The sequence below is a fragment of the Penicillium chermesinum genome (assembly GCF_028974085.1).
Source record: "Penicillium chermesinum strain IBT 19713 chromosome Unknown utg000004l:1.0-3345178.0:1.0-3348027.0, whole genome shotgun sequence".
NCBI lineage: Eukaryota > Fungi > Ascomycota > Eurotiomycetes > Eurotiales > Aspergillaceae > Penicillium > Penicillium chermesinum.
The window spans coordinates 1,772,049-1,796,639 of NW_026695314.1; the positions used below are offsets into that span (position 1 = coordinate 1,772,049).

General features: G+C 51.1%; 9 protein-coding genes across 9 annotated transcripts; 5 read left to right on the forward strand and 4 right to left on the reverse strand.

Annotated features, from left to right (window-relative positions):
- Positions 1-1,833: 1,833 nt before the first annotated feature.
- On the reverse strand, positions 1,834-4,090 carry N7468_005562 (putative C6 transcription factor; the record flags this gene model as incomplete). Its single annotated transcript, XM_058474859.1, is given in 2 exon segments — positions 1,834-3,780; positions 3,797-4,090. The coding sequence occupies 2 exon segments, from the start codon at positions 4,088-4,090 to the stop codon at positions 1,834-1,836; spliced, it is 2,241 nt and encodes a 746-aa protein (XP_058330599.1).
- Positions 4,091-4,417: 327 nt separating this feature from the next.
- On the reverse strand, positions 4,418-5,687 carry N7468_005563 (phosphosulfolactate synthase; the record flags this gene model as incomplete). The annotated part of the gene is made up of 4 exons (XM_058474860.1): positions 4,418-4,901; positions 4,955-5,037; positions 5,109-5,188; positions 5,240-5,687. 4 exons carry the CDS (start codon positions 5,685-5,687, stop codon positions 4,418-4,420), a joined length of 1,095 nt encoding a protein of 364 aa, XP_058330600.1.
- Positions 5,688-8,270: 2,583 nt separating this feature from the next.
- Positions 8,271-9,672, forward strand: N7468_005564 (phosphatase PAP2 family protein; the record flags this gene model as incomplete). Its single annotated transcript, XM_058474861.1, has 3 exons — positions 8,271-8,642; positions 8,710-9,241; positions 9,299-9,672. The coding sequence occupies 3 exons, from the start codon at positions 8,271-8,273 to the stop codon at positions 9,670-9,672; spliced, it is 1,278 nt and encodes a 425-aa protein (XP_058330601.1).
- Positions 9,673-10,927: 1,255 nt separating this feature from the next.
- Positions 10,928-12,869, forward strand: N7468_005565 (uncharacterized protein; the record flags this gene model as incomplete). The annotated part of the gene is made up of 5 exons (XM_058474862.1): positions 10,928-11,033; positions 11,106-11,592; positions 11,664-12,033; positions 12,093-12,303; positions 12,370-12,869. The coding sequence occupies 5 exons, from the start codon at positions 10,928-10,930 to the stop codon at positions 12,867-12,869; spliced, it is 1,674 nt and encodes a 557-aa protein (XP_058330602.1).
- A 1,288-nt stretch (positions 12,870-14,157) lies between these two features.
- Positions 14,158-15,117, reverse strand: ppmA (type 2C protein phosphatase PTC7; the record flags this gene model as incomplete). Its single annotated transcript, XM_058474863.1, has 1 exon — positions 14,158-15,117. One exon carries the CDS (start codon positions 15,115-15,117, stop codon positions 14,158-14,160), a length of 960 nt encoding a protein of 319 aa, XP_058330603.1.
- Positions 15,118-16,002: 885 nt separating this feature from the next.
- Positions 16,003-17,700, forward strand: N7468_005567 (putative pre-mRNA splicing factor; the record flags this gene model as incomplete). Its single annotated transcript, XM_058474864.1, has 1 exon — positions 16,003-17,700. One exon carries the CDS (start codon positions 16,003-16,005, stop codon positions 17,698-17,700), a length of 1,698 nt encoding a protein of 565 aa, XP_058330604.1.
- A 277-nt stretch (positions 17,701-17,977) lies between these two features.
- N7468_005568 (J-type chaperone JAC1) lies at positions 17,978-18,811 on the forward strand (the record flags this gene model as incomplete). Its single annotated transcript, XM_058474865.1, has 1 exon — positions 17,978-18,811. One exon carries the CDS (start codon positions 17,978-17,980, stop codon positions 18,809-18,811), a length of 834 nt encoding a protein of 277 aa, XP_058330605.1.
- A 1,992-nt stretch (positions 18,812-20,803) lies between these two features.
- Positions 20,804-22,561, forward strand: N7468_005569 (uncharacterized protein; the record flags this gene model as incomplete). Its single annotated transcript, XM_058474866.1, has 1 exon — positions 20,804-22,561. The coding sequence occupies one exon, from the start codon at positions 20,804-20,806 to the stop codon at positions 22,559-22,561; it is 1,758 nt and encodes a 585-aa protein (XP_058330606.1).
- A 1,058-nt stretch (positions 22,562-23,619) lies between these two features.
- N7468_005570 (uncharacterized protein) lies at positions 23,620-23,991 on the reverse strand (the record flags this gene model as incomplete). Its single annotated transcript, XM_058474867.1, has 1 exon — positions 23,620-23,991. The coding sequence occupies one exon, from the start codon at positions 23,989-23,991 to the stop codon at positions 23,620-23,622; it is 372 nt and encodes a 123-aa protein (XP_058330607.1).
- Between the last annotated feature and the right edge of the window lie 600 nt (positions 23,992-24,591).

The following is a 24,591-nucleotide window of genomic DNA, read 5'->3' on the forward strand; positions in this document are numbered from 1 at the left end:
CAACCACCCTTGTAACCTTGTAACTTCCCGAGCCCAGGCTCTTAATCTGCCCGGCTTGTCGATTTCATCCCTACACCCAGGAATTGAACGGCGTACATACCATGGCCTCGTTCCGTCCATACAGTCCGCATCGAAATGCCATGGAGACAACTTTTCCATGCAAAATTCTTCTAGCGAGCCGTGCTCTTGATTTGTTTCTCGTCGCATCCTCTCGCTCCATCTTATGCTCACCACGCAACCATGGCACAAACATCGCATTACGTTGCTACATTATTCCCCTCTCCTTGTGTCTTCTTCGTCATATAACTGTTATGGTAATGCTCATTCTCTTTTTTTCTTAATGCCCTCTATTTTTCCTACCTCCAAAGTCCATAGTCACCAGTCGGTGTCCGAGTCTGTACCTCGGTAGTCCGCATGTCGCATGTAAGGATTAATTTGGCGGGCCTTTTCCATGCATAGCATTTTGCTTTTCCCTGGCTGCGGTCGCTCCGCGCAATGCTAATAGTATTAGTAATGGGTACATAGTAACTATTTGATAGCGAAAGTGATTTATGCCTGGATTGACACGTTTCTCAGTGACAGGGCTGAGCTGGCGCGAGGTTGAAGTGGTCGCTGGGGTATCACTATCAGCCCCGAGTGGCTAGAATAGCCACAAAGTGTTCGTAACCGTACTGTTGATAACACATTTGTCTATCTCTACATTGGATGTTGTATGTCGGGGTTTTTGTTCTTCGGAAGCTCTCCTTGGTCGCATCCAACAAAGTGTACTCGCGTATAGAAGTGGAGATGGAGAAAGAATGGGGGTCCTCCGAACGGTCGCGTTGACGATCCTGGCCATCTCCGCATTTACATTCATCGCTCTCTTTGGCCGGCTCCCAATATTCCGGTGAGACTCAGTCCCCGAGCTTAGATAGATGTCGCCGTTCTTACTAACGGTTTGCCAGGAAAACTCCGATAGGTTTCTTACACAGACTTGTGTGGGTTTATTTCCCCAATGGAGTTGCTCGTAACGAGCATGTCAATTTGGGCTTCAAGTTGGCGGAGTATTCGAGAAAATGAACCAGATTGATTACTGATCGTGTAATGATCAGTCTCAATTTTCTGCTAATTATGGAATCTCTTACTTGGTCAAATTTTTAAGAGCAGGGGCGTGGGGAGGAGCTAGGGAATACGAGTCCCCGCTAATATATTTTGTGGGGGAGCGGGAATAGTGTCAACACGCGTCACCTCCCGCTACCAATTCAGTACGTTAAAAAAAAGTCACCAAAAACAACATAACCAAAATCGTCTCAAACCCTCCCATATAGCCATTCAAATTAATCCTCTGGACCTCAAGAATATCCTTACTTAATTTTCGTGACAACAGCGTGGCTGTGCGCCTCCAAAATTGGGTTTGATGCGACCCAGGTGTCGTACTTAACAGAGAAGCGAACGACTCCAACCACCTCGAGGGTGAGTGGCGTAGTGGTTTGCTCGCGCGACCATTGCTGCATAAAACAAGTCCTGGGTTCGAACCTGAGTCTGTCCAGTTTTCAACTGAATTTCCTCCGTTCGAGGAAGTGCGTCGCACCTTCTTGTCCCGGGAGGGAAAGGAAAAACCACCAGCCTAAGAACTGGGCGGCAGCGTGCCTTCCCAGAAATGAACCCCCCACGGGAGGCCAGTTTCTATAGCCTGCCGGACTCTTGTCCGAGGGTGAATCTTTTGCTGCCAAGAAACAATCTTCTTTTTGCTGTTGCGCCAGAATGTGCATATCAGGTTGCGCTTGATATCGGACTCCACTGCGACTGGTTTTCTTCATGGGATTTCCAGCTCAGCTACTGCTGTTGGAACGGTCACGATTCGTCCCATATCCCAAACATGGGAAGATCCTCAGCCATGTACAGCAGCCCGTTTTCGGGGAAGATCATATCAGAAAGCGGCGACGGGCCATTCGCCGCTGGCGGCTGCCGCGTTGGGATGGTACTGCCAGGCGAGTAACTTACTGGGATCCCCGACGTCGTTAACGCTGGAAGGGAAGGATCGTATGGAAAATTGGCTGCAGCATCTGGTAAGTTGTAAAGCGTGTCCCAGACATCACATCCGAGTTGCTGCGAACCCCCGGCAGGAATCTGTGACTGCGGGTTCACGAAAGCAGGAGTTTCACTGGCGAACTTATCGAGCGAGATTGGAGACGCCACCGCAGAAGGCCTCTGTGTTCCACCTGGCCGAGTTGGTGTAAAGGGTTCTAGGCCCGAAGGGTGAGCAAAAGCAGGAGTCTCAGTGCCCCCGACCTGGCCGAATAATTGATCGACTTGTTTACTCCGTCGCTCCATCCACTGGCGGTTTCGCCGCTGCACGTATTCTGTCACTGAAGCTCGGAGATATTTGATGATCTGGGAGAAGCGACAGGCATGCGGGTCATTGGGCACGAATAACTCAAGGAACCGCTCTGCTTTGTTCAGTCCTTCTTCAAGGGGCAACAAGTTATCATAATCCGCGAAGAATGCAGCACCCAACACCACTGCAGAGTTGAAAACAGTGTTTATCGAAAATGGGAGACGTCGTGGTAGAGAGGGGAAGCGAGTAAGGCCATCCATCACGTCTAGGCCACGCAGCGCTGAATAAACGCAGGCATCTGCAAACAAGGAGATACGGGAACTCCCATTGGGTGCTTCTAGGGGCCTCGATGGATCAATCTTGCACTTCACGTACTGAGCAACTCGGTATACAAAGAATGGCCGCGTGAGCAAGATGATCGACCAATAGTAAGCGCCAAAGACATGCCCTGCTGCCAGGCTTTCTTCCATATTCGTGTCGGTGAGCTTCTCTGTCTGAGCTTTGAGGACTGCTGGTAGATTCCGCACCCAAGCACGATGCTGGTTGGATATTGATTCCGCCGCATGGATGGAAATCACCTGTTTCATATAGACATCAGTCAAAATGCGCTCGAAAATTCGACACAAAGCAATCACGGCAACAGAGAGCTGTTTTTCCGTGCCCATCGCCTCAGGCTCGTGTTGGCTCTTGCTTATGGTTACATCGTCTCGAATATCGTAGTCGAAGTCTGAAGTTGCCGGCGGCCGCCCCAGGGAAGCGCTCAGGAATAGATCCATCATCCGAAGGCTCTTCCACACTCGCTCTCTGGCCCGTCGCTCACGCCCAATGAAAAGAGCGTTTGCGTCTTTTCGGTGAATCCCAACAGCATAGGCAGCTCGTAATGCAATGCCGAGGTTCATGAATGCTCCGTTGCGCCGACACGCTCCGAGCATGTACATGGATACAAGAACGTATGACTGGATTGTATGGATACTGGGTGTCTCTTGAAATGCCGAAAAGGCCAACTGGCGTCCACTGCCGAAAAATTGCTCAGCGGCTGTTTGGTTGGTGTCTGATACCTGGGCGCCAATGGCTAGCACGAGATAGAATATGGAGCTGACAGTATCCTCATCACCCGTCGGGTTATCTACCCAATTGGCTAGGCGCGGATGGAATTCTTCAAGATCGAAGAGATCCAGCAAGGGCTTTGTGGCTAGAACATACTGACGAGCGAGCTTCTGGGCGTCGTCATTACTAGGTGGAGGAACGAGAGGGCCCGCCTGGCTGCCTGGGTTGCTCTGAAATGCCTCGAGCATCGAGTGGCGCGAATTATCTTCCGTAAAATCGCACTTCCCAATGGACGAAGACACAACTCGACGCACGCTTTGCAAAAAGGAGAGACTTGCTGAATCACCAATGTACATATATTTCCCTTGGCCGTCCCGGAGTAAGCGAGCAACCTTGGGGACTGGAGCAGCCCCATCCTTTTCCCTCACGAACCTCTTGTTCCACATTCATAGGGCGGTCTTCAAGCGAGCTTAGGAGGTGCTCCATGGCCGTCTCTTGCTGAGGCGACGAGGGTTGCACACGCTCACTAAGCAGCACCGAACTTGGTGGACCAGGCTTCAGCAGACGAGCCGGTCGATCAGAGAAGTGGCATTCTGTCTCCTTGTGTCGCTGGACGCAGATTGTGCAGGGCTGCTCGCCATTGCACTTTTGTTTTCGGCGTTTGCAGCTATCGCAAGCTCTTCGGCATCGCAGCCGGGCACCCGGAGCCGGGCTCGCACGAGGCATGATTCAACTGCCGCTTCTAGCCTTGGGCATCAGGGTGTATTAACTTCAGATAATCGTCGGAGATAGTCATTCGGATGCCAGGTGCTATCAACGATGTATCGTAGAAGGAGCTTCAAGGGCTTTGAATGTCCCAACGTTCCCCGTTCCACCAAGTGCGGAGGTTGAGTTTGATACCCACTTAACCCGATTGGGAAGACAGAACCGAGGTTGCGACGGATTGGTACTTAAGAGGACTAAGTCTGCTGTAACGTAAAAATGTAAAAGAAGGTGGAATTATGGAGCGTTGGAAACTACTCTTAGAGCCTACTAGTGGGTGCTTCTCAATATCTAGGGCCGGAAGGAAACGACCTTGCCCCAGGTGTCTGCAGTCCCCCAAATACCGGATCGGAGACATGATAGCTGCACGATCTGGCTGTGGTCGACAAATAAGTTCACATCAATCCCGAACTCTCGAATGTACCAGTTGAAGACTTTGGGATCGGCGGCCTCGAACATGACCTTCTCAGGAGGCAATTCGTTCATGATTTGAGATACCACATCGGTCCTCCAGGAATCCATGTTCTCGGTGATCCCTTCCGACTCGATCATCAGGCGCTTCACACCTGCATTGATAAATTTCTGTCCCATGCTGATGAGCTTCTTGGGGTCCGACGGTGCCACCGAAAGAGAAGGCGTATCGCCCCCGGCGCCAAACTGAATTCCTAGTTCCGGCTTTGGCTCGAGCTTATACGAATGGACTTTGTCGGCAAGGCGAAGCCAGTCGTCGTCTGGCAGGGACAAGAATCCGGAAGATAATTCAATCACATCAAAACTACCCATGGGAATTAGTCTCATGGCCATCAAGCTCTGCATAAACAGTCTTACCCAAGGTCCTTGCACTTGCTGAGATATCGATCGAAGGCATGGTCTGGATCCGGGTGGGTGAGGAGATGCTCTGCCCAGCCGCCCTAAATAACATAAGACATTCATGTCAGAATTCAGTTGTACGTTTATCATGATGTTCTGGAGTAGTTATTACCGTCGAAACGTAAACACCGTGCTCATGGGCAAGATCCAGCAGCTCGCGGAGTGGCTTCTCTTCAAAGAGGGAGAACGAGCCTCCAAAGAGTCAGTACATTGGTTCATTTGTTATGAATTTTGCTCGATTACCTCCTGCAAACTTCAGTCCGTCAACATGTTGGCCCATTCTGGAGATCTTGTTAGTTTCAGATCGGCCTCGGCCATCTTGGATGCGGGGGGGATGGTGCTTCACGTTTCTAGCACATCTGCGAGATATCGCTTGCCCATAACCTATAGAAAACCCGGTTAGATTATACCGGGAAAAAAAATGAATCATATAGAAGGGGGGTATTACGGAATAGTAAGGGCCTCGTATCTCAGTAACGCCTTTAGCACGCGGCTTTGCCGGTCGGGGGTTTGATCTGGCAAAACCGAAGCCATTTTTCTTGTCCTGCAATAGGCTTGCTCCAGCAGACGTCTGTTTTGTTGATAGCCATCTGGCTTGCGATGGAGCAGTAATCTGAGCTCTTTGGGAGAGGACTCCCTTCAAGCCTCGACTAGAAGCTCCTAGCATGGGCGTCGATAATATCTTAGACATGTTTCACGCTTTGGCGGATGAAGAAGTTGTATGAATCAAGTGGAATGCCGCAGTTGTCACTTTAGTGTACGAGTGTGTCTGAAGTCAGAAATAAGTGGAATAAAGCATGGGGGGTGATGTGTACATTTGAGGATTGGATTTGGAATTGACGTCAATTATACTTCACTGCACGGCGCTTTGGAGATCTTTGTCAGGTTGGCCAAACATTCCAGGTTGCTCCCGAGATCAGTTGATCGGGATGACATCAACCGCCTGCGTTACGCTTACCACTAGCATATATCGCAGCACGATCACCTAAATGCATTTCAGTACTATAGTCTATCGCCCGTCCTGAACGGATCAGATATGCGTGAAACTTTACCCCATGTGGGGCCGCTTGTCGCATCCAACTCGAAGGGGCTGATACGCATACGAATTCCGAGCTCCCTTTACACGTCTACCGGTAAGGAGAGTAATTGCACGCCCACGTGGGACAATGATGGAGTACAGGGGAAGACGGAGAAGACCACTCATTCTGGTGGCAGGATCTATCGGATGCGTCCGGACCGCATCACAGTAACAACACGAAACGGACATAGGAGGGCCTGACTCTTGATTGTCCTCTGGAACACGACAAAAATTTCATTTGGCGCGACATGGTTTTACCGGGAGATTCTACCACGGATCCTTCTCATCTAGTGGAAGCTGCCGGAACCCTGAAACATGAGTTGCTGGCTCATTGGCGCCCTTGCATGGCAGGAGAAGGACTCAAGAGACAAATTGGAAGGAACATTGGCATCCGCGGGCTTACGCTCGGGGACCAAAAATCCCTGATTAGTTCACCCGCTTGCCCAGCGGCCGATGATTGGCGGCGTCCAGATTTGTAGGTAGTATTGAGCCTACCCAAATGGGGAAACCGCCCTTGTGAGCCCTGATTATTAGACACCTGCCCCACTCCCATCACCCTAACAACCCACCCACATTTCTAATTTTCCCTCCACCCTCATGGCCTCGATCGCTATCAACCTGGAAAGATATTTCAGCAAGATAACGCAAAGATCCAGATAGCGAAAGATACGCCGGTTTAGTTTGAAGAGCATGGGATATATGTTCAAGATTGGCCTGTATACTCGCCTGATCTTAACCGGAGTAAACTGGTCTGGAATATGGATATGCTAAAGCGCTGACTTTTTCGTGTGTCTCTAGACTTCAGATGGGAAGATCTCAAGAGGATTGCGCCTATTCCAAAGAGTGTATCACTGTAGGGGAGACGTTACCTAGGTAGACCAGACCAAGATTAATACGTTAATATCGAGTATGGGAAGAAGGATGGATAACTTTTATGCGAACCAGGGCCCTTATGAAAATATGACGCGAGGGGAACCTGTACGTAACTAAACCTGACTATTCGGTATTATTTAATTTTAGTATGATCTAATAAGTATTGGCGGTGCAGGATATTGTAACCATGGCTATATAGTTAGATTTGATGGGGTGGTGGAAGCGGTATGCACACAGACTTTTGCCCCTTTGGGTAATATTGGGTCCCACCCAACTCTAGTACTGTACCAAACAATAACTAGTTATCATTATTACACACGTATCATGGCGGGGTCAACTTATCCCCTGCCACTTTTTGGCTTTCATGATCATTACGGCCTTTAGGGCTAACTAGCTACCTATTACGCGAACAACTGCTAATATAGCAGCTATTGATCTCAACATGAGTTAGCTTTCGTATGGCTGTTGTGGAAGATATGAGCAGATAAGTTTGGTAAGGGGTGGTCTTTCTGCGGTAAATGGATTTCTGTGAAGTCATCCCTGGGCTGATGTTCCATCAACTGAGCCAAAAGACCACCATATCCGCAGAGGGAGTGCGGGTATGCCCAGGCACGCCTTATACAGTACACCTTCTAGCTGGAATCCGAGACATTAGATTCAGGTAACAACGCTTTTTTTCTTGGCTTTCGTTATCGTACGAAATTGGAAAATTCAGGGGTTCAACCCAGGGTCCCAGGGTCCTGAGGTCAACTTGGCGTTTATCATAGCATAAGATACACAGAACACGTATGAGTCGTGTGATCAGGCCGACTATACCTAAAAGAATATCGGGGTCTCGGATAGGTTTCCGCAAATGGGTCGAGGATCACGATCCAAAACCCACCTTTCGGCCCAACTTTATGCACAGAATAAGCATAAAACGGACCAAATAGGAAACCCTTGGCATATTTATGTATTTTGTGCATAAAGTTTGGGTCGGAAGTGGGTCAGGAGATGCCAAGTTTTCGGGGGCTCGCTGGGCTGAGTGCCCGCTCGCTCTACTGGAACCCGAGTTTCCGCGCCTTCCTTACCAAAAACAGGATTCATTACGAGCAGCAGGCTTGGCGCTTGCCCAGAATGTTATGTGATTTGGCTCCAGCGGCATTTTTGGGACACGAGTCCATATTCTTCCCTCTCTCATAGCATAGGGGCTTTGGGGGTATTCCATTTTCGATCCATATTTCTTGGTTTTCGTTCTTTCTTTTTTCTTATTGCGGTGTATCCCCTACGCTCATCTTTAACCTCCGAGCCATCGGTCCGTGATCGGGTTCAAAACAAAACACAATGGGTGTGGCAGCTGTCATCGAACCCTTGGTTGTTGTGACTCTACTCTTCGGGGGCACATGGATCAACCGCAGATCGCGTCGGCCATCTCATCTTGACCAGGTTTCTTCAAAAGACTATGAGCCCGAGTCTCCGGGGTCTCAGCAATCATATGGCTCCAGGTCTACGTCCCCGGATCCTGAAAACCTTGCCAACCCTCCGCCGATGCTCTCCTTTTTTGGCCAACGACGGTCACGCGTCATCAGTATACTTGGATTTTCTTGGAAAGTGGAAACGCCCTGTACGAAGATATTTGAAGAACGTCTACTCAGTCGCGTGCTCCGGAAATTCCCTTTCTTGGTCGAGTGTTGGTATTGGGCTCTAGTATATTGGGTAAGCTGTCCAAACAGAACATGAGACTTCTGGGTTCCCATGCAGCTAACATCAATACCTGGAAAAGACATATCAAATCGGCCGGGCAATCACTGCTATGACCCTTAAGGAGGAAACTGTCGATGTCGCACGTCACCACGCCTTGCAGGTGATCTGGCTAGAAGAGAAGCTAGGTTTGTTTGTCGAAGTTTCGCTGCAGGGGTGGCTACTCAAGAGGCCCCTTCTAATGGCTTGTGTCAATTGGATCTACTCCTTCATTCACATCCCTGGGACGATCGCATTCTTAGTCGGGCTTTACTACTACACCACCACTCGAAACGAGACGACTGGATATCGGCCGCTGAAGCCGTGGTATGCTCAAGAACGGCCTGCAGGACCGGCGTTGTACCAGGATCGTCGACGGACATTAGCCATGTGCAATTTCCTCGCGTTCATCGTCTTCACACTCTGGCCTTGTATGCCTCCTCGATTGCTCAGCGATGCGTCCGTGGAGACACCCGACGGAGAGGCGGGCCGCAAGTACGGCTTTGTGGATACTGTTCATGGCGCGGATGGGGTCGGTAGCGTATGGACTCAAAATCGATTTTGCAATCAATACGGTATGTGGATCTTGACGTGCTATATGTATGAATGTATGACCATCTGACCATCTTCAGCTGCCATGCCATCCTTGCACTTTGGGTATTCGCTCTTGATTGGCCTGAGTATAATGACCATCCCCCTCGAGTCCCCCAGCCATGGCCGAGGAGGTTCGAAAGAGCTTCCTCGCCGGTATACTCTCTGGCATTGGCGACGTGTGCTTTGCGTGGTGCTTGGTTTCTTGTATCCATTCATCATCTTGCTGGCTATCATCACCACAGCCAACCACTTCGTTTTAGATGCTGTAGCAGGCATGGTGGTCTGTGGTCTTGGATGGTGGCTCAATGGGGCTTTGCTAAACCTGCTTCCCTTGGAGGACTACTTCCTGTGGCTGCTTCGGATTCATAAGCCCGAATCCAGTACCCGGGGGTACTCAGGTATGCTCAGCTGATTCGTACTCTTGTCGCCAGAGTAGTGAGGCAAGGTAGAGGACTATGAGGCTATTGTGATGACCAGAATGAAATGTCCAGTCCAGTAGCTCTTTGAGGTCTCTCGACGATGGATGCATTTGAATACCACTGCTGTAAGGTACATAACTATTATTATTACTTTGTAATTAGATTTAATTTTTTTTTCCCCTTTATAATTTATCGACGCCAAACAATGAGGTAATACAATGCGTCGCCGTCTGGTCTATTTCGTGCACACCGCATCCGCGAACTCCACGCCTTTGTAGTCTTCTTAGCAGACACATGACGACCAAAGTTTCCAGAGTATCCATTTCACTTGATGTTCCTCTTTGTCCTTGGCTAGTACCATCCAGATCAACCTCCCCTGCCTCGGTCGCATTAAATTGCCGGTCTGCGTCATTCCTACATCGATCCGTGAGAACAGAACCCCAGAACAGCCAAAGCAGTCCAGATACTGGGACACTTAAGCATCACTACCAGAGCCAATGAGAGCAGCAAGTATGATGGTCTACTCTGCCCTGGGAAAGTGCACGGGCAGATACCAACGAATAAATCACCAAGACTTTCTGAATACGCCTACAAAAGACAACCTTGAAATGATGCACATTTCCTAGGTTTGCCTGATCATGGCTATGGTTAGTCAATGGTTGATTTCCAGACTTCAGGCCAAAGCTGAATCTGGCGGCGATATGGGAGTGGCTCAATAGACCTCAGGATCCAGTTGGCAGTGGGAAGCGGGATCTGAGCCAGAGAATATAGGGCACTATGGAGCTCAAATCAGCCAGGACGTTTTACAGGTACTTATGAAGACTGTGCAGGAATCTGTCACTATCCTCGCACGTCTAGTCTGCAGCTCGGGGGGTATGAAATCCCGATCTCCTCATTGTGGTTCGTCTGTGGGGTCTATACCACAGTCAACGAGGTTCGAACCAGCATCCAGATTGCCTGAGAAGGCCATGTGCTCCAGCAGCAACAGGTGGCTGTGAAATTGAGCGAGTTTATTGTTTTCAGCAGGGAGTGGGAAGCTTGAAGAAAAAAGTTGTGGCGTCATTGGTCCTTCCGCTCTCCGGCCCAACGCGTCTTAATCCCGCGCACCAGCGCGACTCTCTTCCTTCTCCACATCCTCACCACCCGTCACCCTCTTCTCCTCCACCAAGCCATTCCCCTCCATCATCTTCTCGTTCTGAATATTCCTTTGACTGCCACCATCCAGTTGCTCCCTACCAACCTGCCATCATGGCCGATGAGACCCCTGTCGCTGCGGCCACTGAGCAGCCGGAGCCCACCGTCGCGGCCGACAAGGAGTCCCAAAATGTGACCTCGTCCAACACCGAGTCTGCCGGTAAGCACTCTTCTGCCTCCGCGTCGCAACCCCTATCCATCGCTTGTACAGCAAGCTTTTCCATGTTTTGAGTTGCGGTTTGCCCTGTGCGACACACCTCCGCTGATCCACCTCCTCCCACAGAGAATGCGATTGCGCCTGATGCTGCGAAGGATTCTGATGCGCAGGCTGACAAGGCCGAAGCACCCGCTGACGCGACCACCTCCACCAAAGATGGCGAGCCTGCCCCGGCTGGGTCTGCCAACGGTACCCCCTCTGCCTCCAAGAACCGACGTCGTTCAAGCGGTGTCACCGACAAGAAGCTCAGCCGCAAGAAGTCGCAGAGCCGCATCACCCACCTTGATGCTAAGCCTGGTGATTACTACCTTGCCCGTCTCCGCAGCTATGCACCATGGCCCGCCATCATTTGTGACGAAGAGATGCTGCCCCAGTCTCTCCTCGACAGCCGCCCCGTGACCGCAGCTCAGCCGGACGGCACCTACCGTGCCGACTATGCCGATGGGGGCAAGCGTGCTCACGAGCGTACCTACCCCGTCATGTTTTTCGGAACCAATGAATTGTAAGTCTTATCAGGTCTTTGTTGTCGCGCGTACAACGTGGCAATTGATACTAATTGTGCATTGCCGTTAGCGCTTGGATCACCAACACCGCTCTAACCAAACTTGACCCCGCCGAGTGTAAGGAGGTCTCGGAGAAGAACAAATCCAAGCAATTGATCGGTGCCTACCAGGTTGCATCCGAGGGTCATGATTTGGCTTATTTCAAGGGTCTGCTCGCCGACCACCAAGCTGCTGTTCAGCAAGAGAATGATGAACTCGAAGCCGAGGAAGAGGCAAAGGCGAAAGCGAAGGCTGAGAAGGCGGCTTCCAAGAAGACCAAGCGCAAGAGCAAGGGTGCCGAGACTGACGTTGAGATGGAAGACGCGGACGATTCTAAAAAATCCAAGGCCGCCCCAAAGAAGCGCAAGAAGGATGCTGAGACTGATGGTGAGGCTGACAAGGTGAGTTCCAACACCCCAATCACAACAAGGCACACACGTTCCCTAAATCACATTTACAGCCCGCGAAGACTCCCAAGACAGCTACAAAGCTGAAGCTCAGCACTCCCAAGCCCCCGGCTGAGGCCAAGTCGACTCCTGCCAGCAAGACCAAGAAGGCGCCTCCCAAGAAGGGCAAGGCCGCTGCCGCTGCGGAGGAGGAGACTAAGGAGACCAAGCAGCCCGAGAAGAAGGTTGACCCTGAAGAGCTCAAGAAAAAAAAGCACAAGGAGGGTAGGTTTCCACCAGAGAATACCCCTTCCATGGAGCATTGACTCCCAAGCTAACGACCATTCAAAGTTCTTTTCCTGCGTCACAAGCTGCAGAAGGGCTTCATTTCTCGCGATCAGCCGCCTAAAGAAGATGAGATGGCTACCATGTCTACCTACTTCGATAAGCTGGAGAAGCATGCGGACTTGGATGTCACTACCATCCGCTCAACAAAGATCAACAAGGTTCTCAAGATGATCGTTAAACTCAACTCTATTCCTCGTGACGAGGACTTCAACTTCCGCGACCGCTCAATGGCCATTTTGTCCAACTGGAAGCACGTCCTGGATAACGATGGCCCGGGTGCATCTACGGACAATGAAAATGGTCCTTCCCCCAACGGCGCTCCCGCAGCGGAGGAATCCGCCGAGACCCCGAAGCTGGAGACTGAAGAGGAGAAGGAAGGCGAGAACAAGGCTAGCGCCGAAGATACCCATATGCCCGACGTTGATGAGGCTGAAACCGCGGATGACAAGCCTGCCCGGGAGGTAGAGAAAGCCGAGGAGACGCCCGTGGAGGCCAGCGCATAAAATGCTTTCTTTCACAACGCCTACGGTGGTTTCAGTGATTCAATTTTGAGTTTCTTTTCTCATGGACGGGTCCGGGATGCTTTTCTTTTTCGTCGATTTTTCTTGATCTGTGTTTTCTGATAAACCCACCTTCGTCCGGTACGCTTTTAAGACCAGGGGAAGGCGGAATGAACCTCTTACATTTAGCCTGTCTTAGCCCCGGCTGTTTGTCAACTAGTAACAAAATGTGTTGTTTTTTTCTACTTCTCACTGTTCCAACTCGTACATAGTACTACCCATGAGTTTACACTCGGAGACTTATGAAAGCAAAATAGCTAGCACGAGATGTAATTACTGATTGATCCCTCGCACTAAGCCAATCAATAATGCCGCGACTCTCATAATGGTACTGTACTCGCTACTAGTAAGGATACACAACTGGCCCTCCTGCTAGACACTTCTTATCGTGTACTAGTTAGCGAGTACCTACGTAGGCAAGCTACAAAAATTGCGACTTCTGGAGTATTGAATTTAGGCAAGACCACCGGTAGAGCCGAAAACCCAGTGGCATCGCTCAACGCACGGATACGTAGCGCTTCCAAAGGATCGAGCATAATATTCCGACATTTGAAGGCATCCGGAAATGTTCCGGTACAAAGACGCTATTCAAAAGCCAATATGTCGAAGCCCCGAGTCCGGGGTAGAACCACGGCGCAAGTGACGTGGAAGCTTTCTAGTGGGGAATGTATACTAGCAGACCTTTTGTAAAAACAGCCAGTCCCCATGCTCAAACTTGATATAAGCAGCATATGAGTGGCGAAAATGGCATAGCGAACTATTTGCCTCTTGTATTGAACTTGAACGAGTCGAATGGGCGCCACGAGCCAACGCCATGGGAAGCAAGCGATCATGGAGAAATGGAGAAGTTAAACGCTTGGAACGCCCCTGGGTTGGACCATTTAGTGGAAATTTTGCACTTTTAATCACCGCACTCAAGCCGAAGGCCCAAAGAGGTTCGACATTTGTCTATTCACAATGCAGATGTCAAATCTAACATTCCATTATGTCCGAGGGCCATATCGCAATGACTATGTCTATCTATAACTAAGATACCAAGCTGCGAAAGAACGCAGACGGGTACCTCGAAAAAACAAACCAGTTCATAAAGCATGATCAAGCAAGCCGTACGCCTCCGAATGCACAGAAACAAGATCACCTTGAAAACTCGCCACCAACAGGGAACACCATAATGAAATCCCCATATATGCTAAATTAATATAAACACCAACGGCCAGGCATAGCTGCTGCTCTACTTGCCGATGCTCTCATCGACAGCAACAAGGACCAAGACACAGATGTCGTCGACCTTACCTCCGCGGTAGTAGTCACCAGGGTAATAACGCTGGGCTTCTTTGGCAAATGGCCCATCGCGACGATAATCGAGACTCGCGATCTTCGCTTCACCGGCAATGGACGCCGCCAGGAGTGATTGTAGAGTAATGGTGGACTCTAGGTCACTTCCCGGATCCTTCGTACTCTCCTTTGTACTGGACTGGCCAGATGGAGGAGGGAAGGCAGAGGCAAGACCGCCGGGCCGAGTAAGGTCACAAAGGTTGTCCGAAACATTGATACCGGATTCAGGGGAAACCGTCCACGCGCCTGTCAATAACATGCGGCTGGATACGATTTTCAGTATATCTTGATTGTTGAGGTTGTCGAAGACGCCATCTGTGGCAAGCATGAGCACGTCTCCATGTTGCATCTGCACGTTTGTAACCGACGCATCACGGGGATAATCTTCAAGGTAGGAGCCGCCAAAGACTGAAGCTTGAGCGCGCATGCGGGGAGGAATAATGCTCAGTTGATAGGGAGTATTAAATCCGTGGGTCTGCGGGACGGAATAATGGTGTACAGCAGCCAGGCGCAACAGGACCGATCCTGAGTCTCCTAGATTGGCTAGTTCAACGCGACCATCGGGGAGTGCTACACCGACAGAAGCGGTACTTCCACCAGCCTTGACGCTGGGGTCGGCAACCACCTGGTCGTACCCGTCTTGTAGTAACTGCCTGGGTCGAAGCTTTTCTGCAGATTCATCCCAGCTCAGAGCTGCCTTTGCCATGGCGCCACAAATCCCATGTGAGAAGTCCGCTGGATCAACACGGGACTCGGCCCAGCCACCTACTCCATCTGCGACGGCGAAAGCCACCGCTTGCGCATCGTCGGACTGGGAATGCCGGGACTTGCCAATCTTGCTAACAAAAAAAAGCATCCTCCCCACTGTCTGGCCGGCTTTTTCGACGGGTCACTGGGTTCTTATCTTTGGATACGCCTATCACGTCTGCCACGCTCGGGTCGAAGTTGTATGCATTGTCCACGGGATGGAAGCGGCGGCCTTTGCCGGAGGATGAGGCAGCTACCCTGTATGATATGCGGGAGGAGGATGTAGATTGGGAAAAAAAGAATCGAGGTCGAGTGGAATGCCCTGCGAGATTGCGGATTCTGTTTTTTCGACCGATTGTGAAAAAAGGCCGAACCAGCCAAGACTGAAGCGCTGTTGGCGCTCGCTGAGCCCCCGCCACGAACAAGAGCTTGCAGGCTACTGCAGGCCGAACCGCAGGCTCGATTGGGGAGACTGGGCTGTATCATCGCAGTGACTCTCGACCCCAAAAGACTCGAGTTCAAAGGAGCTGAGGGGATGCTTCAAGATTTCAGGCGCCCGAAGATTGAAAATCGTGGCGGATAACAGACCGCGCCTCTTATCGGTCGACCGCCTCACTTTGTTACCAGGAGCTTATCTTGATATTTTGCTTTCTGTTTCCAAAGAATATTAGTATCGTGGTACCGAGATTTGTAGGCTCTATAATCAAAATTCCACCAATCTGACTTCATTACCCATGTTATCCATCGATAGGACTTCGTCTACGCAGTAGTTCGTCAATTGGGGCTTCTGTAGGCCTGAAAAGAAGGGCATTAAAAGTATGCGACCTTACCGCCCGATTACGCAGGAAGGCGGTGACTCCTACATTGCCCGCACGCGACTTAATTGATCGGCAGATGCTAAAATCGCTGACTGTCGAACCTCTAGTTTTCTGAAGCCTCGCTTCTTCACCACGCTCGACCGGTTCGAAGAAGCGCAAGCTTCTTAACCGCCAAGATGCATCCATCTCGAAAAGCTTATGTCGAGGAGACCGAGGAAAGTCCCACCCGATTGCCCCGCCAGAGCTATCTCCGGAGTCGCGCTCTGATGATGAACGTCCCACCGGCTCTGGACGCTGACAACACACCTGAATCTGAGCTAACCATTTGTGATGTCGTACAGGATGCGGACATGGTCGACCTCGCCAATTTGCGTAAGTTTTTCGAAGGCCCGTTCCTCGATAACAGCTCCACTGACAACATCCATACAGCTACCGATGAAGACTATGAGATTCCCGCATCTGCGGCGGGCATCCCAGCCGAACGAGCATCTGCTATTATTTCCCAATTCGAGCGCAAACGACGCGCGGCTGCTATGGCGGTACCTACAGACGACACACGAGTACGCGCCAGGCTGAGAGAGCTTGGGGAACCCATCACACTTTTTGGCGAGGGCCCAAGTGACCGACGTGATCGATTGCGCGAGCTCTTAACTGATATTTCCGACCGCCAAGATGGCGTACCCGAAGTCCAGATGGAAGAGGCAGAGGGAGCTGAAGAGGAAGAGCAGGAGGAGTTTTACACAGAGGGTTCCGACCATCTCCTGGCAGCTCGCACCGAGATCGCGCGGTATTCGGTGCCGCGTGCCAAAGAACGACTTGCGAAGCAGAAGACAGAATCTAAGATCCTACTCCGAACCCACGTCCAACACCGAAAGGGTATCAAAGCACACCTTCAACAGTACGATATTTCTGCGTCGACAATCGCCTCGGATCGGCCTGTGGGCATCGTTCGCTTTGCGCCGGACGGAGAGACCATTGCTGCTGGCAGTTGGTCAGGTGACATCAAATTGCTCTCTGCTCCGCAACTGGATGAGAAGGCTCATCTCAAAGGTCACACGGATCGAGTTGGTGGCCTAGCGTGGATTCCTGGTGCCACGCTACCAACCTCCAATGTATCGCCATCCTCCGTGAATCTTGTCTCTGGCGGCGGGGAAGGAAACCTTCATCTATGGTCTCTGGATCAAGAAAAGCCTCTGGCAACACTATCAGGCCATTCGGCGCGTGTCTGCCGCACTGATGTCCACCCCTCTGGACGATACGCTGGTTCAGCCTCGTTCGACACGACTTGGCGGCTATGGGACATTGAGAAACAGAAGGAGCTTCTGCTACAGGAAGGTCATTCACGAGAAGTATTTGCCCTATCATTCAACGGCGATGGCTCTCTGGTCGCCAGCGGCGGACTGGACAGCTTTGGGCGCGTCTGGGACCTTCGCACAGGGCGTACGGTCATGATCCTTGAGGGCCACAGTCAGGGAATTTATGGACTGGATTGGGGCGTGGATGGGTACCGAATCTTGTCTTCTTCTGCTGACGGCCTCGTCAAATGTTGGGATCTTCGACAAGTCAAAAACACTGCCAACATTGGAGCTCACGACAGCACTGTCTCGGACGTACGGTGGTATAAGGGAGCTGAGGCTACTTGTTCTTTACCATCCTCGGGAGACTCGAATCAACAGCAGCCGAAGAAATCCGGGACTTTCTTCGTAACGGGTGGGTTCGACAAAAGTGTGAAGATTTTCAGTGCAGATGACTGGACGCTGGTGAAAACTATGAATGGACATGCAGGCAATGTCCTCACTACAGACATTAGCGATGACGCCAAGTGGGTTGCTAGCGCTGGTCACGACCACGCAGTGAAGCTTTGGAGCATATAGTAATCTGCCTGCTTTCACTACTTGACTTGCTTTTTCCTACGCTGCGACTTTTAAGTATAAGCCACACATACTTGTAATCAACGGATAGAAAATTCATGACGATCAAACCGATAAGAATACACAGATTCCCCCCCTGGTATATACACACGTGACTAGGTAGTCGGAGATGACGTAAATCCCCGAAAGTCGCCGCCGGCCCGCGGCCTTTTTTGTTATCGAGATCAACCTTACAACTTCACATATCTGAGCTCCTTTCACCACCTCCCAGCCCAAAAGTATGCCGCCGCATTCCCTGGGAATCGCCCGATGCCTGGGCAGGTCTGCAACTCCACGGTCCGTCGCAATTCCAACCACTTCATCAAGGCTGAAGCCAGCAAGGCACTTACATGTGCTGCGCGGAGTTCGCATCCAACCGGCTCTGGCACCAACACCACGCTCCATTTACCAAGCGCCGCATGAATTAGGCTGCCGCTATGCGTCTACAGGCACGCCTTCCGAAGCTCCTGGTAACGCATCTACAAAGATCACTGGAGGCCCCGACATAACCACCTACTACTCCATCTTCCCGCGGACAATTCCCGCAGGCCCACCGCCAGCCTCCCCATTCGAGATCTCTTCGAGCGATCTCCGCCGTGAGTTTTTACAGCTCCAAGGCACAGTTCACCCGGACAAATACCCAAGCGGAGAAGAGAAGCAACACGCCGAAGCGCTATCCGCCCGCATCAACGAAGCATACCGCACGCTCGTCGACCCTCTGCAGCGCGCTCAATACCTTTTGCGAGAGTGGCACGGCATAGATGTCACGGCTGAAGACGCGTCAACAAAGCATGCTCTCGATCCAGAAACTTTGATGGAGGTCATGGAAGTACAGGAGACCATCGAAGAGGTAGGCGCCGCGCCAGAGGCGGAAGCGGAAATCGAGGTCCTGAAAAAGGATAATGATGCACGTATCAAGGCATGTGTGGAAGCTCTTGGAAAGTCATTTGACAAGGGAGATATAGAAGCTGCACGAAAGGAATGCATTCGGCTGCGCTTCTGGTACAGTGTTGGCGAAGGATTGCGTGAATGGGAGCCTGGGAAGACCGAGATCCGCTTGGTCCATGGCAGCTAACCTGGGGTGGAGATCTCTACTTGTACTATATCCATGGTCATAATGTACGACTATCTAATTGCACACCTATCTAAAATTAGAAAATCGACCGGGAAAACAATACCTTGGCTGGTTGTATTGAGACAATCGAAGAAGCTCAGCAGTGGGTAAGACTATAATAAGGCTGCAGTGAGAATGGATACTGAAATGTTGGAAGGGCCGTAGTTGATCGATGCCCAGTCTGCAGCCGTCAGTGCCCACACGACGAAAGCCCCAAATTTCATTGCTGCAGCGGGGACTCGCAGCGGCGACTCCGTAGCCCCATGAATCCTCCGGCTAGATCTTGGAATGTCTCGAGGACGTTACGGCCTTTATATCACGTCAGGTACAAGCGAACCCTAAGAAAGGACAGATAGTCTCCCAATCCATCCCGCCTTCCTTCCACTGGAGGAGATTGGCTGGGAGAACGGCCTTAGCAGCGACAAAACCTGTTATTCTAAGAATCGATTAAAATTAAACTTATTCTTCGTGATGATATTGTATAATGCCTCGCGGTCCCCCGTATCTGCGGGCGCAGTCGTAGACCCGCCAGGTTTATCCCTTGAAGCTAAGCAGACATAGATTCCAAGAGTTAGGGCTTCCTGCATTCCAAAGTTCAAAAGGTCATCTGTTTAGTCTATAACATATCTAGCGTACGCTGGGGTACGCTAGGGGATCATTTCTAAGAATAGTCAAGCAACACGAGCTTGAACACGTTACCGCAAAGCTTTCGACAGTATCCCTTAAAGTAGTATGGGGGCTTTGACAAGATGCGGAAGTTTTCAGGATTTCGTGTGGAGTTGCTGGCAGACGCCATACAAAAAAGACAGCGAGCACTTCACTCGGCCCGAATCCTTTCACCTCACCATCCCCAATCACTCGAGAGATATTGGTTCATGTAATCCTAGAATTAGGTTGATCGAGCTTGATAAGGCCTAATGACGCTATGGGCCTAGCGAAGACCCCACCGGACGTGGATCCTTGTGCATGGAAGACGAGAACGTCACTTTTGCTCCATCCCGAAATTCACGCCGATGATTCTCAAAAAGGTTCAAGTGCCCTGGTGAGTGACACGCCTCACTGCATTAACAGCCCAGCTTCATAATCTCATTTGAAGACGAGAACGCACATCCTCCCTCAAGGTGAGGTCTCGGGGCGAATCAAAGCCAGCAAACAAAAGTCCGCCAACGCAGTCCTACATGGAGGACGCAACCGGTGCGTTAGCTCCGATAAAGGCAATAAAAAAAGTGAAGCTATGGGCGAACGCATCGTATCCCCGACGCCGATGGCAAATCAATCCAGTGAGGCCCGTAGTTGGGTTCCCTGCGGCCTGGGATTGGGCACAAACCCATGAACGTCATCCATCGCGATGCATTGGTCTTTCGCAAATCAAATGAGTCTCGCGAGAAATACCCATTCTCGAGGCACCATTCACCCTGCATTATGCAGCTAGGGAGACACAAGCACTTAGCGCAAACTTCTATAGCATTCCTTTGCAGCAGTTTGCGAGCATCCTCCCACCCATATACCCACAGCCGCCACGACGCCGACGAAATAATGCCTATCACAAGTATGGGGCGCCAAAGGTACCTAACCGACCCAAGCGATCTCAATTCAGGATCATCCAAGTCGGTCTGCGAGCATGCTGGCGTTGGTTCAGTTCGACGCCCCACGCCCATCAGCGTTGCACACGTAGCAAGCGCCTGTGATTATCTGGGCCGTCTCCCGGGTCTTGCGATGGGGTGTATTCCCTGGTTAATTTGACCCAAAGGATCCATTAGCTCTTATTTAAGGAGTTGATTCATCCCTGGGATCTTGGAATCTATAGTACTCAGGGAATATCTCTGCCTGTTCATGCAACCCTGGTATAGATCTGAGCATCGGCTCCCCATGGACCCCACCCGCAACTTTAGTAGGTGCGTGTTGACACCCGGGGCTCCCAAGCCTCTCTCTTTACAATATAACTCCGCTGACATGGGTAGAGGTATTCGGGACAACAGCATCATTCATTCACCTTCGTTTACCTTCCTTGTCGGTCCCAAGCATACTAAGCTGACCATCCAATCCGCGCTCGCAGAGCATGTTTCCAAACCGCTGCACAATCTTATGAACAACGGGCATACCCGTGAATCAAAACATAGAATCGCAATCTTGGAAGATGAAGACGTCGAGACCTTCGTTGCATTTTGCGAATATGCATACACGGGTGACTATGCGGTCCCGCACCAACAAGGTCTGCGGGAAGATGACAAGCTGAGGATTGAGATACCTCAGAGTCCGCTAAGCTGCAGGCACTCCTGGCGACAAAGTCAGCGCTCGGAGTCATTTTCGTCAGCGCTCCCAACTGCCCCTTCGCCGCCTCCGGAATCCGTGGACTCTACTGTCTTGACTATCAAGCCTCAAATCGAGGCTGAACCCGAGCCACCAATTGTGGAAGATTCAACCGCAGAGGAGGCTGCAGAGGCGGAAAAGCCGGTGGATACCATGGCAGATAGTCCGCCGGGTGGAGATCAAGAGGTTCCGGCCGAGGCGCAAGGTGCTGCGACTACTCCGATTGAACTTGTACCTGAACCTGAAAGGCAAAAGGAACAGGATGCTGAGCCTGCTCGACCTGAGCCCGAGGCATCAGCTACCAACCTGACCGAGGCAGTTGATTTCGACAGCCCGGTTCGATCTCTCTCCACTAGAGGAAGGAAGAAAGCAAAGAGAGCCGCCTTGAAGAAACAACAGGAGCTGCAGAGCTTGTTTGTAGAGGAGCCTCCAGCCAACCCCACGCCACCTTCAACGCCTCCTCCAGAGCCAGCAATGGAGTCCTCTGCCGAGGATGCACCAGAGGACGTTAATGTCGATGAGATGACCCTGGAGAATCAGAAAGACGAAGCTATTCCTGTGGAGGAATATCCCACAGATGATGCACCTGCTGATTCGGGGGTCGACCAGGAGCCTGACGCTTCCGAGCCTGAGCCAGTGGCTCAAGAATGGGGAAACGAAGCTGTATCTCCTTCAGACCCCGTTACTTCTGTAGGAGAGCAATCGGAGCATTCCATTGAGAATGACCACGATCAAGAGCAAGCCTCTGAACCCCCGAAGCCTATTATCGACATGTCTTTTGCCAAGCAACCCACCTCGTCATCTCACGCACCTGGCCTCAGCCTATGGGATGAATTTGAATCGCTCAGATATAACGATGATCGACAGGCTCTAACTCACACAACAACTGAGCCGCCCACGACGGAGGTCCCCTACCTCACTTTCCACGCGAAGGTCTACGTCTTTGCAACTCGCTACCTCATTCCTGCCCTTGCGCAACTCTGCCTTCGCAAACTCCACCAAGACCTACTTCACATTTCTTTCGGAGAAGAAGACCCCATCGACCAGGATTCCGACGCGAATTTTTATGACAGTTTGGCTGCACGTCAGGCTCCCATGGTGCTTGATCTCCTTCGTTACGCTTATTTCAAGACTACCCGTCTAGAGCCAATCTCTCCAACCTCTGCAACGCAATTGCGTGAGAATGAGCTGCGAAAGTTGGTGGTACATTTCGCTGCTTGCAAAATTAAGGAGCTGGCTCGCTACCATCCTCCGGGACAGAGCGGCACCGCTACACCTGCGGTTCGACCCGTGGATGCCATCATGCAGCGCGCTGAGCTTGCGAAGCCTCCGACTAGTTTGCGTGCCTTGCTGGACATGACACCAGAGCTGGCCTCTGATCTTGTATATCGCATGATGTGAGATAGACCAAGTGATTGCCCATACGACCATTCTCTTTCTACACAAAGACGACAACTCAACAACCCAGCTTTCCTTTTGATTTCCTGCATTGTTCGACTTGCATTCTCTACAGACTATATACATCATTTCCTCATTCATCGAGATTATCAATCTGTCTTTTGGGAAGCGATTTGCTTGTTCTGCTTGATATCGTCTGTGCCGCAGACGGGCTCGGATATCCCCTTTTAACCTGGCGAGTTTAGATTAAAGGCTACGTTTCTCTCTCTGATGCTACGATACATTACTTGACTTGCCCAGCCATATGTATGAATAAAGGTTCATCTTCCCCCTTCTAATTCACTAGCTAAAGCTTCTTCGTAAGCTCTTAGACATGGCGGCAAGAGTTCGCTGCTTGTATCAATTCTGCTATAGCCAGCGGTCTCGGATGACTTTATGATCTCAAGTAGCATGAGGCGTTCAAGAAGCGCGACGTGGAATTACCGAGGCACGTCATTCCCCAAGAACAGCTGCAATGTCCTCTTTGAGCTTATCTTCGTCGATGCATTACTACTTCGAAATGATACTGGCGCTAGTTCGAGTCCGCGTGATGAACAGCATGCCTTTAGTGGATCAGGCGTATGGAGCCGTGGTCCCCAAACTCCGATTTCATCTGCAGTTTGGCTTAAGCCTTCTGTAACCCGTTTCAGGACATACAAGATACTCTAATGGGCCATGTCTTCCGCATGAGAGGCATCGATACTACAGCTATTCCTCATGGGGGTGCTTTGGCACTTGTTATGGCGCCTGTAGTCGGACGAGCAAGGGATATTGGCGTTTGGACTACTGTGTTGTTCCTCTACGCCTTCTGGCTCGTATGCTTTTAGCTTGCTCAGCTGACCTGAGCCTCGGCCTCTTTTGCTACAATCCATCGCCGGCCATGCACACCCAAGATTGACTGAAAACACGCAGTTTGAGTGCTGCCGCCGGCCTGAAGCCAAATACAACGACATGCCTTCCGGGTGAGGTTTCGCAGGGTCTCAGGGCATTACAACTTCGCAAGCTCTCTCCACACGCCACATTCAGCGAATGCCCTCGGGGTTTCCATGCCAGACGTCATTCTCACGTCGAAGGATGACCTTGGTCAGGATAATTGTACCAATGCCAAGCGCCACCTCGCCGAAATAACGCCTTATCCCGGCCGCCAGCACCCCTTCCGTAGCCCTAACTCCAGCGGCTTCTTTCCCAAACTGTACTGTAGTCAAGAATTGCTCGCATCTGATTGATCCAGTCACATTTCTAACTTTCCGATGATCCTGGAGATAGCAATTGGTGTCCCAAGGGTCTTTGAAAGGCGGAAGAAGAGGGCTATAAATAGAGGCTCGCTGGCGCCTTTCTTTCTTCTCTTCTTCATATCTCTTGCCCAGGCTGCCAACCTCTTCTCCCTCTTGCATTATCCTTCTGTATCTTTCCCCTGCATCCTTCCTCTGCATCTCTCCTGTGCATCTCTCCTTTTCATCCCCTTCTCTTGCATCCTTCTCTTGCATATTCTAGTCCCAGCATTTTCTTCTTGCGTCCTGCTCTTGCATTTTGTACTCTCGCCTGCACCTGCCGACTCTCGCTCTTGCTTCACACCCTGACGACACCCTTACGCCATCGACACTCTCCTACTCGACATACTCACGCTGCCAGCCGCCCTCCCTAACCGCACCAGCTTCACTAACCCACTTACAGCCCTCGCCCACTAACTGCCTAGCCACGCCTTCGTACCTTCGTAGATCGAAGTAAGGTATGCTTCCCTTTCCCTCATAACCATCTACATTGCACTTGCTGACAGTTTCTCAGCCGTACACTGCCCGCACGCGCCTACCGACGTAGACCGTGTGAGTTCTCAGGCTCCTTCGTTTGTTTCTGTTGACACTAACATCATTGCAGAGCGTACTTCGTAGCGCCGCGTAGGTGCCGGGGATTCTGGAAGGAAGATCTTCTTTCAATTTTTCTGCCATTTACTCTGTCGCGATCTACCCTGGCGCGGGCTTGCACCTCAACGTGGT